The sequence below is a fragment of the Podarcis liolepis genome (assembly GCF_965112155.1).
Source record: "Podarcis liolepis genome assembly, chromosome: 17".
In the NCBI taxonomy this organism is placed as follows: Eukaryota; Metazoa; Chordata; class Lepidosauria; order Squamata; family Lacertidae; genus Podarcis; species Podarcis liolepis.
This window is the reverse complement of record NC_139571.1, coordinates 43,688,007-43,700,769: the sequence shown is the minus strand read 5'-3', so window position 1 is coordinate 43,700,769 and position 12,763 is coordinate 43,688,007. Positions and strand designations below refer to the sequence as shown.

Below are 12,763 nucleotides of genomic sequence, written 5' to 3'. Positions count from 1 at the left end.
GTCAAAACACGTAAATCAGCATGCCCCCCCCCCCAAAAAAGTGTCAATAAGGCTCTACAACAGAAGCTCTTACCATTGCATGAAATCGTTTCTGTGTTCCCAGTGTAGCCAAGGAGGAACACATTCAAAGCCTGACTGAAGGAGCATTCATGGCTGTGCAATCACAAGAAAGCTGGATTCTAGATTTTTACTGTGTTTAGAAAGCCCATGCTGCCTTTGAAAAAATCAATAAAATCCAGCCGTTATTCAGCACACTCTATATAATATACCCAGAAGTCCTGAGATTAGTGCTTCAGTTAGTGGTATCTCCCAGGCTGGGCCTAAGCGGCCACTTTAGTACTGTACGGACCGTCCATAATTGCCAGCATGCACAGGAGATTTGCACAGTTGTTGTATGCACGAAGTCGTACTTGGTGACAAATGGGGCTGGGGGTTAATGGGACAAAGCCAATCAATCTGGTTTGGTGTCTGACAACATCCCTGCTGCTTCCCACCTCCACAGGTGCCTCTTTCGACAAGACGTCTCCCACCTGGACGGCTTTATCCAAGGTGGCTGGACTCTGCAACCGGGCTGTGTTTCAGGCCGGCCAAGAAAACGTTCCTATTCTGAAGGTGAGTTCATCCCCCGGCTTCACCACAGGGGCTGCTCCCTGCTTCCGCTTGACCCTCCGTGCGAAAGCATCAAGAAAGGGGGTGCAGTCTGGGGGGTAACCGGCTTCTGCCAGCGCCAGAGGCAGCTCTGCAGCACCTCCAGGGCCAGAATGGCAACCTTTCTTTATTCTCAAGTTGTCAGTGGACATTTCTGTGGATTCTTTTATGGCCCAGAATCACTGGATTGCTGTAAGGAAAAGAAAGTAAACTGAAGGAAGCCTATGCTAACTTAGGAATAGAAAAAACGTAATAGTGCAGAAGTGTGATTTAAATAATCCTGTACAATCTGTGCTTGCCATACTGATCAGTCTGTGAGACATCTGACAACATCCTCACCTTTTTTTTTTCTTTTGCAATTCTGGGCAAGCAGCAAGGCCAGGAAATCATCATCATCATCATTATCAAGCTGCTGGTCTGTGTTAACCTTCCTTATGCAGGCCTGGTTTTAGGTATAGGCCAGTGATGGCCAAACTTGGCCCTCCAGCTGTTTTGGGACTACAACTCCCATCATCCCTAACTAACAGGAGCAGTGGTCAGGGATGATGGGAATCGTAGTCCCAAAACAGCTGAAGAGCCAAGTTTGGCCATCGCTGGATAGGTGTTCTTTTTACCAGCAGAGCAAATTTAACTTATTTCTGAGTATCTCCAGTTTATTTCCCAGACGGGCAGTAGCTGTGCTCAGTATCTTCTGTTGTGTCATCATCCCTTCCACTAAAAGAGGTTGTTTTCCTATTGAAGAGAAAGCTGGTGAGAGGCCTGTGTCTCAGGGGTGTAGCCTGTGCTTTGCATACTCCCAAATTCAGTCCCCAGCAGCATCTCCTGATGGGGCTCGGGAAAGTCTTCTGTCTGACTTCTCAACGCTCCTCACTTTCCATGTAGATAATACTGAGCCAGATGGAGCAAAGTGCTGACTGTGTGTAAAGCAACTTCCTCCTTTTTGGCCACTGGGTTACCGTAAAGAATGGGGGGGAAATCGGAAAGGAGGGAGGTTCATCTTCCAGGGCTTCATCACCTACTCACTGTGAACCCCTGTCTTCTTTCTCAGAGGTCCGTGGCAGGGGATGCCTCTGAATCTGCGCTGCTCAAATGCATTGAACTGTGCTGTGGGTCAGTCAAGGAGCTGCGAGAGAAAAACCCCAAGGTGGTGGAGATACCCTTCAACTCGACCAACAAATACCAGGTAAGAATGGGGTCTTCACAAAACGCCCACCACATTTCACGTAAACTGTAGCTGTTTTCACTTTGGGCTAATGTCACAAACTGGCCAGATGCAGAGGAGTGGGGGGGGAGGAAGCACCAGCTGGGGACCCCCCAAGGGAAGAAGGCGTCACTGCCCCAGGGTATTGGTGGGGGGATGACGCGTGGTCAGAGGTAGAAGACTGGGAAGGAGATGTTGGAAACTGAAGAGGCAACAGAGTGTAGTGAGCAGGAAGAGGCAGAGAGCAGCTCAGAATCAGAGGCAGAAGTGGGAGAGGACCGGGGCCAAGAGGGAGAGATGAGGCAGGCTGAGAAAGCCAGGGGGTCTCCCCCTCCTGCTGTGTCCAACTCCCCACCTCCCTGGTCTCCCAGAACCCACAGAGGTATGAAGAGCGCAGAGCGGAGACAGACAAGGCATCAGTCTCAGATTGCTCGGGAAGAATGTGGGGGGAGGCCGAGATGTTTTGTTTCTTTGAATGAAGAGTTAACTTCACGCATACCTTGTGAGTTACTGCTCCCGACACCTGCCCTGACAGCTAGGTTGGTTCTGTATTTAACTCCGGTGCGGTTTTGTTTCATGCCAGTCAGCTTGCGGCTTTGTCTGAAAGAGCTTTGTAGATGTTTGAGGCTGTGTAGACCTTTGTAGCGCATTCCGAACCACCCTCATAGATGGAACGCTACCCCTGTAATCAATTTTCTAATGCAGCTGTCGATCCACAACAATGCAAACACATCGGAATCGCGGTACCTGCTTGTGATGAAAGGAGCCCCAGAGCGAATCCTGGACCGTTGCAGCACCATCCTGATCCACGGGAAAGAGCAGCCCTTGGACGAAGAAGCTAAAGATGCCTTTCAGAATGCCTACCTTGAGTTGGGAGGCCTGGGGGAGAGAGTGCTAGGTAAGGTGTTCTGTGGACTCCTCTCCAGGTCTGTCTTAGAATAATGTGCTTGCTTTAGTACAGCCAAGAAATCACTCTTGCAAATCGTTTGAGTGAAACAGAGCAATGCATGCTGGGCTCTGTAGGTTTGCATAGATTATAACGTGAAACGTTGGTCAGGTTTTGTTTATTGTAAGCTTTCAATGCTTGCTGCAGCCTCACATAGGAGAGAATCCGGTTCTCTCTGAATAATACTTTCCACTCGCTTCCCCCAGAGCCCAAACGCCGGATTCCACAAGGGTTTCTCAAATGTTGTTGGGCATCTTAGCAATCAAAATAGCCCCGCTCAGCACCTGCTCCCCTCATAAGAGAGCATGTGAAATCATTTCAATTGGATTTGTCGGCAGGCTTTTGCCACCTGGCTCTTCCCGATGAGCAGTTCCCAGAAGGCTTCCAGTTCGACACGGATGAAGTCAACTTCCCAGTAGAGAATCTCTGCTTTGTTGGGTTGATTTCTATGATTGACCCTCCTCGCGCTGCTGTGCCTGACGCCGTGGGCAAGTGCAGAAGTGCTGGAATAAAGGTAAGCCACTTCTCCCCATGACTCTAAAATAGTAAATCCACAACACCCAGGAACACAGAAAAGGGGCTTTATTTGTGTGCCAAGGAAGGTTCAGTCCAGGGACAGCTGTCAACTGCTTTTCCATCTCAGAAGCAAGTGTGAAAACATGGTTGCTGGTGGTGGTCCTACCTCTGGAATAAACTGCTGCAACACTCGCCTCTCTGCTCAGGGACAGTGGCATTTTGAAGAGATGGGTTTCCTCCATCTCGTTTCTAGCTGCCACAGACTGATGTCGCCCCGTTTTGCCTTCCAGGTCATTATGGTGACAGGCGACCATCCAATCACAGCTAAAGCCATTGCCAAGGGTGTTGGCATAATCTCTGAAGGCAACGAGACTGTGGAAGACATTGCTCTTCGCCTCAACATCCCAGTCAGCCAGGTCAACCCCAGGTACTGAGAAGCCGTCTGGCTGGAAAGGGACCGTAGAGCTTGTCTCAGGGAGGGTGGGGGGTCCTGCCAGTCGCCTTGTAAATTCCGGAATTTTAACAGCAAGTATCTGTGTTAAGAGAGATGTGAAGAAAACTGGAAAACAGCATGTTGGGTAAGCTGTGTTGCAGCTTCATCTCTCAATTGAGCTGACTTCATCCTTTTATTTTAAATAAAATTACACACACACACACCACTCAGCTACAATCGTCTTGCAAGTGGTGTGTAAAAAATACAATACAGAAAACATAAAATTCAGTGAAAATTGCAAAATCGGGCTTTGGTTAAAATGCCTTCTGGAATAATACAGTTGTACCTCGGCTCCCAAACGATCGAAAACCAGAAGTGATTGTTCCGGTTTTCGAACATTCTTTTGGAAGTTGAACGTCCTGCTGGGCTTCTGTGGCTTCCTGCAGGAGCTTCCTGCAGCCAGTTGGAAGCCATGCCTTGGAAGGCAAACGGACTTCCAAGGTGTGTTTGTAATAAGAAGTCTTCTGAAGGCACTGGAAGTTCAACAGGGAGGAGCCCTGCTGAAGTCAACCAAAAGTTGAGCCCATAATACCATAAGACTTAATAATAATAATTTATTATTTATACCCCGCCCATCAGTTCCTGGTGGATATGAACCATGACTCATCCATGGGTGACTACCAGCATGAACTCAATGTTCAGGCAGTCATATACAAGGGGTATGATGCGCCCAGAGTGTTAAGGCGCCATGTAGATTTATACTGGAATATTGTATTTTGCCACTTTGGTCTTCCAAGTGAACTCTTCACTAAAACCATGAACATGATCAGCAGCCCAGTCTGGCTGAGAGTCTGCCCACATTGGAGGGAGAAGGGGCAGGATTTGGTGTAACATTTAGGAGTTCTCAAAACACTCTTCTTTTAAATCCCAGAGATGCCAAAGCCTGTGTCATTCATGGCACCGATTTGAAGGACATGACCAGTGAGCAGCTGGATGATATCCTGAGACACCACACAGAAATAGTCTTTGCCAGAACTTCTCCTCAACAGAAGCTGATCATTGTGGAAGGCTGCCAGCGCCAGGTAAGCCGAGGGGACCCTCATTCCCGCTGATGGTGCTAAACTGGGGGGGGGGGGGGTGAAGCCTATTGGGGGAAGAAAAGGGGCTATTCCAGCTTAATCTAATGTGTGTGCAGGTTGGATCTGGGAACTGAAGGTCCTTTTCCTTCCCCCCTTCTCCTTCCAGGGTGCCATTGTAGCTGTCACAGGAGATGGTGTGAATGACTCCCCTGCTTTGAAGAAGGCAGACATTGGCGTTGCCATGGGTATCGCCGGGTCTGATGTCTCCAAACAGGCAGCTGACATGATTCTGCTGGATGACAACTTTGCCTCCATTGTCACTGGGGTCGAGGAAGGTGAGTTCCTCCTTTGGTTTTCAGAATGCAAGGAGCAGAACACTTCCCTTTCCTTCCTCCCATCGCATGTCAAATTCCAGGTGTCCCAATAACTTTCAGTACCTGGGGCTCCACATGTGTGTGTGTGTGTGTGTGTGTGTGTGTGTGTGTTTTTGTGTGCGCGTGTGCTGAAAGCTTCCTTGGACTTGAATGCTGGCCAGCAAAGTGGAACCAGTTTCTGCTCCTCAGCACTAGATTATTTTTTGCTTTCAGATAAGTTTAGTCTGCTGAGGTGATTTCTTTCCTATCTACATCAGTGTGAAATGAAACCTGTTGTCTGTGTGGCTTGTGTGGACGTTAGTCCTGGGGACCTTGTGAAGACGGTCCTTTTCTTCCCCCTTCCTTTGTCTCAGGCCGCCTGATTTTTGATAACCTGAAGAAGTCCATTGCCTACACCTTGACCAGTAACATCCCTGAAATCACGCCTTTCCTCATCTTCATCATCGCAAACATTCCCCTGCCTCTGGGGACAGTCACCATCCTGTGTATTGACTTGGGTACTGATATGGTTAGTAAGTCATCTTTTTATTTATTTCTGCCATAAATAAGGCTTTTGTTCTGACCTGTAAAGCCCTAAACAACTTGAAGAAGCCAAGTTACTTGAAGGCGCATACTCCTCCCTATTGCTCTAGTCAATCATTACAATCAACTAACCCCAGAACTGTAGAGTTGGAAGGGACCATGACGGTCATCTAGTCCAACCCTCTGCGATGCAGATTTTTTTTTCACCCAACGTGGGATTCGAACCCATGACCCTGACATTAGCAGCCTCATCCCCTGCCTATCCCAGATGAGGCTGCCTTAGTGCTGCAGCCTGTGGAGATCTGGCTATCAGTGCAGAGCAGGGGACTGAGTCTAATGTGGACGTTATATTTCTAAAATGTATTGTTCACTGCCTTGAGACTGACTTGGTAGGCGGTGTAGTTCATTATTTGTTGAAACTTTGGTAGCACTTTTGCCCCCAATAGCCTACATCCTTCCTGAGGCTTTGTTCATATTGCACAGGTCTTCTAAAATGCTTGCTTGGGAAGACTGAATTTTTCCCTCTCCCCAAACCCCTTGGATTTTTATCATTATTTTGGCATGGGCAATACAGATTCATGCAGGAAATGAAACTTGTGAAGTTATATCTGATGCTCTCTCCCTCCCAAGGTTCCTGCCATCTCTCTGGCGTATGAGCAGGCGGAAAGTGACATCATGAAGAGGCAGCCCAGAAACCCCAAGACAGACAAACTGGTGAATGAAAGATTGATCAGCATGGCTTACGGTCAGATCGGTAAGGAAGCTTCCAGTTGGCTGGCCCAGAGGTGGACGGATTGCAGCTTGCATGCGGTGGAATTTTGGCCCTTCCGTATTGTTGGAAGTTTTTTGAGGGGTCCATACAGTCGAGGCGCATGAAATCTTCCTGCATGTGGAAGATCCAACTGTTGGCACAGTACAATGGAGGGCTTGGGGTGTGGACCTGCAGCTTAGCCTTTGCCCTGTGCCATTTCTGGCAGTGTGTGGATGATTTCTGTATCCTGAGCAAGAGACGAAAGGGGGCAGAGGGGGCCATAGTCAAAACTGGAAAGAGGTGGTTTCAGTGGGGAGGGACCCTCACACATGACCTGCTACGGGGAGGTGGCTGCTTTGTGTAATCTTACTTTAGCCAATTAGGAGCTTCAAATATGCAGTCATACCTTGGTTGTCGAAGAGAATCCGTTCTGGAAGTCCGTTCGACTCCCGAAAACATTCAACAACCAAGGCGCAGCTTCCGATTGGTTGCAGGAGCTTCCTGCACACAGTTGGAAGCAGATGTTCAGCTTCCAAAGAATGTTTGCAAACCGGAACACACACACACTCCCAGGTTTGCAGCGTTCGAGAGCCAAAGCATTCGACTCCCCAGGCGTTCGGCTTCCGAGGTATAACTGTATAATGTGTGGAGTGGGAGGAGGGAGGGCGGAATCACATAGAGCTTCAAACTTCCTGGTAGTCTTAGCTTACACAGTTCAGAGAAGTAACTGGCTCCTCTACAGCCGGTCCTCAAGTGCAGAGGATGATGAAGAAAGCAGGCATGGCCAGAAATTTAGAAGATGTGCATTCTTGTGCTGCAGACCTGGTGGGGCACAGCGAAGTCTCAGTTGAGAATGGGGATAGCTGACGTGCCCTTCGTGTGCTCAGCCTACAAGGAGATCATCAGAACAGTAGCTCAATGCAAAGGCAACTGGAGCTTTTGTAGCACAGGCGTGGCTTCACCCTCTTACATTGAAGATTGGCTGAGAGGAGGCCTCCGCATCGGTGTCCCAGGTGTTTCTTAATTCAGAGCGTTGTTTTCTAGCAGTTGCCCATGGAGAACTAATTCCCCTTCTTCCCGCTACCCTTGCATAGGAATGATCCAGGCCTTGGGAGGTTTCTTCACCTACTTCGTGATCCTTGCAGAGAACGGCTTCTTGCCGTCCACCTTGCTGGGGATTAGAGTGTCATGGGATGATCGGTGGATTAATGATGTGGAGGATAGTTACGGACAGCAGTGGGTGAGTTTTCAGAGAGCTTAAGAGGACTGTTAAAGAGTTACTTTAGCTGCATTATGGATGGCCACAAGTAGGAAGGACAAAGTTTGAAAACAGGCTCTCTTCTGCTTTAATCCCTCAGACTTATGAGCAAAGGAAAATTGTGGAGTTCACTTGCCACACAGCTTTCTTCGTCAGCATCGTGGTGGTGCAGTGGGCAGACTTGGTCATCTGCAAGACCAGAAGGAATTCTGTTTTCCAGCAAGGAATGAAGTGAGTCGTGGGTTGCCAACAACCCCCCCCCCCCTTTCCCAGCAGCTAGTTTTTGTGTGTTGGCTTTTGAGCCTTTCGGCAGAGACAAAAATAGATTGAAATTAAAATAGGAATACTCTGTGTGGCCGATACTGAACGCAGTGTGCCAGATGTCATGTGGAATGGAAACCAGGTTGCCAAACCGCGCCAGTGTTGGAGTGGTTGGTGTGTTGGTCTAGGACCTGAGACCAGGGTTCAAATCCCTGTGCAGCCATGTCTCCCTGGGGGATTCTGGGTCAGAGTCTCTGACTTTCAGCCTTATCAGGGAGTACGCCTGGTTCCGCCCTTCTCTTTTTTCCAATCACAACAAACCCCTCAGGGTGGGCTTACCTTAGAGCAGGGTTTCCCAAACCTGGATCTGCAGCTGGTTTTGGACTACAACTCCCATCATCCCTAGCTAGCAGGACCAGTGGTGAAGGATGATGGGAATTGTAGTCCAAAAGAGAAAAAAAAAGCTGGAGACCCAAGTTTGGGAAACTCTGCCTTAGAGGAAAGGGTGAAGAAGTAAGGGTAACGTGTAAATATGAAAACTTGAGCCCTGTAGGTTGTGCTCATTTCCACTCAGAAACCAGGGCTGTGAAGAAAGGTTACCTCTTCGCTGGCTAACTTTCCTTAAAACTTCCACAGGAACAAGATCTTGATATTTGGTCTCTTTGAAGAAACTGCCCTGGCCGCTTTCCTCTCTTACTGCCCCGGAATGGATGTTGCTTTGAGGATGTATCCTCTCAAGTAAGTAGTAAATCAGCTGCCTGAAGCGGATCATTATCTGAGCTTTCCCTCTCTTGCTGTTGTTGGTCTTGCTGTAATTTCTACCACTCTTAATTCCTTGACTGAGTCATTTTTGTTTTTAAAGACCTGGGATTATCCTAAATTGTACGTTAGCACTTGTTTTTGAAGACTTCATCTAAACCTCATACAAGTATGTATTAAAACTGGAATTCTTCTCTTGCAGACCAACATGGTGGTTCTGTGCCTTCCCCTACTCTCTCCTCATCTTTGTGTATGATGAAGTGAGAAAACTCATCATCAGACGCAGCCCTGGAGGTAAGAGTCTGATGTCTGGCAACGTTATTATTGTGTGGTGTGCATACATTGCATGGTGGTGGTCTGGCAGCGTGAGGGGGCTGTTACATGAGGCACTCAAAGTAATTTAGCATTAGCCAGTCAGCAGTACAGTCCATGCATGGATGCTGCAAGCATTTTTACAATTTTGGAGGGGTTCGTTGGGAGGATCAAATGTGGATTCCGCTACCTGTTTTCATAGCTCTGCCAAGATGGAGAAAAAGCCCTCAAGGTGATGTTCTGGGGCTTGGGTTGTAGGCATAATAGTTCACAACGATTAACATCGGTCAGAGGCATTAGATAGAAGAATAGGTTAACTTTTTGCATCTGATGTTGAGGACTTGCAGCAAACTTGAGAAAGAAGAAACCCAGCTTGATGTGGATCTTTTCCCCTTCTTTCTCTGTAGGCTGGGTGGAAAAGGAAACCTACTACTAGAATACTACTGGCCAGATTTGGTTGCACTCTGACACTTCTCCGCTGTGTGAGCTTCTGGAATGCAGGAAGATGGAACCCTTGCAGGGGTGGAAGCGATTGGCCGAGGGCTAGAAGAAGCATGGAATGGGGGAGGGATGGGGGTGCCCACCAGAGTCCAGGGGTGAGAGTGGAAGGCGGGAGTAGTTTTTAAATGTGCCTTTTTGTTTTTGTAAGAAACAATGAGATTTTATATCTGGACTTTTACAAATAAAGATGGATCATAAGAGGATGTTCGTGTCTTTGCTCCTGGTAATTGTGCACTTGCGCAAAACGGGTGCTGCGGCAGCCAGCGTGGGACACATTCGTTAAGAAGCCGAGGCTTCGGGCAAAACCACTGAAGGGGGTGGCCCAAAACTCTGGCACACCTTGCCTGTTTTGGTGTCGTCATCTGCAGAAACAAGTGATCCTGACCATATTCAGTCAAATCTTGGTTGTCGAACGTAATCCATTCCAGAAGCCCATTTGGCTTCCAAAATGTTTGACAGCCGAGGCGCTGGCTTCCAAGTGGTTGCAGAAGCTTCCTGCACACAAGCGGAAGCCGTGTCGGACGTTCAGCTTCTGAAAAAGGTTCAAAAACCGGGTTTTCAGCGTTTGGGAGCCGGAACGTTCCAAAACGGAGGCGTTTCGGAGCCGAGGTTTGACACTAATCAAATTCATGTCTGCCTAGGTAAAGTCTGTCCCCTGTTTTGCCTTTCTTTTTGCCTGGAGGTGTTCCTTGAGCCGCTGCCGCCCTGTTCTCTTGAAAATCCTGGTGAGGTTGGCTCTTCTGCCTTCCGTGTCCCCTTTTCCTCATTAGCACGTCGAAATGAGCCAGGAGAAAAAGCAGGGATTGGGAAGAGTGCAGATTGGCCCCACGCCCATGAGATTTCCCTTACTCACATGCTCAGATAGGGATCAGTGACTCGCTCCTGTCAGATGCTAAGGATACACTTGCAAATGCCAAACTTGGGTTCTGGTTTGGAATGAAACCAGGGCGCCCAAAAAAATAAGACAGTGGTTCCTGCACAGCTGGGAAACTGGGCAGAAGTAGATTAGTTTGTAAATTTAAAGCAGGAAAGAATACTCCAAAATGGCCCAGCAGATCTGTGGGTTCACAGGACATTGAGAAGGGGGAAAACAGAGTTGTGTTGTAATTCCCAGTTGATTAATTGGGGGGGGGGTTGGTGTGGCAGAGAGAAGAATGAGTGCCACGAGGTTGCACCACATGGAGGATTCACTTTCCTGAAACCCCTTCCTCCTCCCCTGTAGAGCATTCAGAGGTTTTGTTTCCATGTATGGCAGGGTAGGCAGTCTCTCTTCATCCTGAGAACCGCAAAGCACGCTGATTGTGAGAGGGCCAGAGCCAAGAGAAGCAGGCGGCAAATTGGATTTGACTTTCCGCTTCTTACAGCAGGCTGCATTCCGTCTGGGCAAACTTCCAGAGATTCCTCCACCCCCTTCATCCTTATCTCTCCATCGTGCATCCTGGCAAGGGAGAGGTATTATCACAGTTCAGTCAGGGAAAAGCACTTGAAGAGGGCACAGCCTAGCTAGAGTACAAAGGTCCCTCCAGTCTGAGATTTCCATCCCAGTTGTGTTTGGGGGGGGCAGGTACGTGGCGCTCACAAGGAAGAGTCACCCATGCTGCTACATGACTCTTGTTGCAGGCTGGTTAGAGCCTTAAACAGGAGGTCCTGAACCATGTATTCCTCAAAACATTCAGTCATACCTTGGAAGTCAAGCAGAATCCTTTCTGGAAGTCCGTTCGACTTCCAAAACGTTCAGAAACCAAAGTGCGGCTTCTGATTAGCTGCAGGAAGCCCCATTGGATGTTTGGCTTCCAAAAATAGTTCGCAAACTGGAACTGTCACTTCTGGGTTTGCAGCGTTCGGGAACCAAAACGTTCGAGAACTAAGCTGTTTGGAAACCAAGGTACGACTGTATGTTTTTAATTGATTTTCAAGTATAACGAAACCAAGAAAGCAACAATAACAATATTTCCAACCCACTCCTCTCCCCAAAGTACGGAGACAGAAGAAAGCAACATATTGGAATTGAGACTTTGAAAGCAACGCCATGCAGCGAGAATAGAGCAAACAAAAGAGTTGTTCCACAGGGTCCGTGAGAAGCCAGTGGATGGAAACAGTGTGCAGTAGATGCATATTCAGTGAAACTGGACCATGCAGTAGAAAGTTTCATAGAATAGTAGAACTGGAAGAGACCTTGAGGATCATCTAGTCCAACCCCCTGGTAGTGCAGGGATATTCAGCTGTCCGATAGGGGGATCAAACCTGCAACCTTGGCGTTATAAGCACTACACTCTAACCAGATGAGCTTTCCTTTTTCTCGTTCAGTCTTCTTACTGCTCAAGATGGTTAGTATCAGCAAGAGTTCCTCCACCTTTAGAACGCAAAACATGGGCAGCCAGGCACAGAACAGCAGGCGGAAAAAGTGTGTAAGGTTTGTGTGGTTTTGTCCCCAAGAACAGCCTTTCAGCTGCCGCTGGGGAAACGGGGGAGGCAATGCCAGGACCTTTGCCAATCAGAAGGTCAGAGGTTCGAATCCCCATGACGCGGTGAGCTCCCATTGCTTAGTCCCAGCTCCTGCTAACCTAGCAGTTTGAAAGCACGCCAGTGCAAGTAGATAAGTAGGTACCGCTCTGGTGGGAAGGTAAATGGCGTTTCCGTGCGCTGCTCTGGTTCGCCAGAAGCGGCTTAGTCCTGCTGGCCACATGACCCGGAAGCTGTACGCTGGCTCCCTCGGCCTGAAAGTGAGATGAGCGCCACAACCCCAGAGTCGTCCGCAACTGGACCTAATGGTCAGGGGTACCTTTACCTTTAATGCCAGGACCAGCCCAAGACATTCTGGCACGTGAGGCAAATTGCAAAATGGCCCCAGCAAGAGAAGGGAGGGGTGAGTGGAGACCTCCATTGGGAACAAGCAGGAATGGGGGGAATCGAATCAACTTTACCTGATGGTTCAAGTGGGAATCAAAGGTTGTTGTGGGCGGGGTGGGGAACAGCCCTGCTCCGGAGACCCCAGAGGGCAGCCCCAGCCATTTCATCCCTAGAGATGGGAGGCAACTAGCAGTGCCTTCTGTTTGCCAAGAGGCCGCTGCAGAGGTGGCATGGAAGCAGCAGATCTGGCCTCCAGTAGACCACAGCAGCTGTTGCCACCACAGCAGCAGCCTCTTGGAGGCCGGAATTGGTGCCCCTGCAGATCCTGCCGCCTGAGGCAGTTGCCTCACCT

The 12,763-nt window shown here is 48.8% G+C and overlaps 1 protein-coding gene across 2 annotated transcripts in view; it reads left to right on the top strand.

The window, feature by feature from the left end:
* The window catches only part of ATP1A1 (ATPase Na+/K+ transporting subunit alpha 1), a 32,222-nt gene extending 22,458 nt beyond the window's left edge, over nt 1–9,764 (top strand). For both annotated transcript variants that reach the window (XM_083481688.1, XM_083481689.1), the window contains exons 10-23: nt 503–612; nt 1,697–1,831; nt 2,555–2,747; nt 3,134–3,309; nt 3,602–3,738; nt 4,676–4,826; nt 4,990–5,158; nt 5,551–5,705; nt 6,350–6,473; nt 7,565–7,710; nt 7,829–7,959; nt 8,626–8,727; nt 8,951–9,042; nt 9,468–9,764. In XM_083481688.1, coding sequence (XP_083337814.1) covers nt 503–612; nt 1,697–1,831; nt 2,555–2,747; nt 3,134–3,309; nt 3,602–3,738; nt 4,676–4,826; nt 4,990–5,158; nt 5,551–5,705; nt 6,350–6,473; nt 7,565–7,710; nt 7,829–7,959; nt 8,626–8,727; nt 8,951–9,042; nt 9,468–9,496 — 1,850 coding nt within the window. In that variant the 3' untranslated portion in view covers nt 9,497–9,764. The remainder of the gene's footprint in view (nt 1–502; nt 613–1,696; nt 1,832–2,554; nt 2,748–3,133; nt 3,310–3,601; nt 3,739–4,675; nt 4,827–4,989; nt 5,159–5,550; nt 5,706–6,349; nt 6,474–7,564; nt 7,711–7,828; nt 7,960–8,625; nt 8,728–8,950; nt 9,043–9,467) is intronic.
* Nucleotides 9,765–12,763: the final 2,999 nt, after the last annotated feature.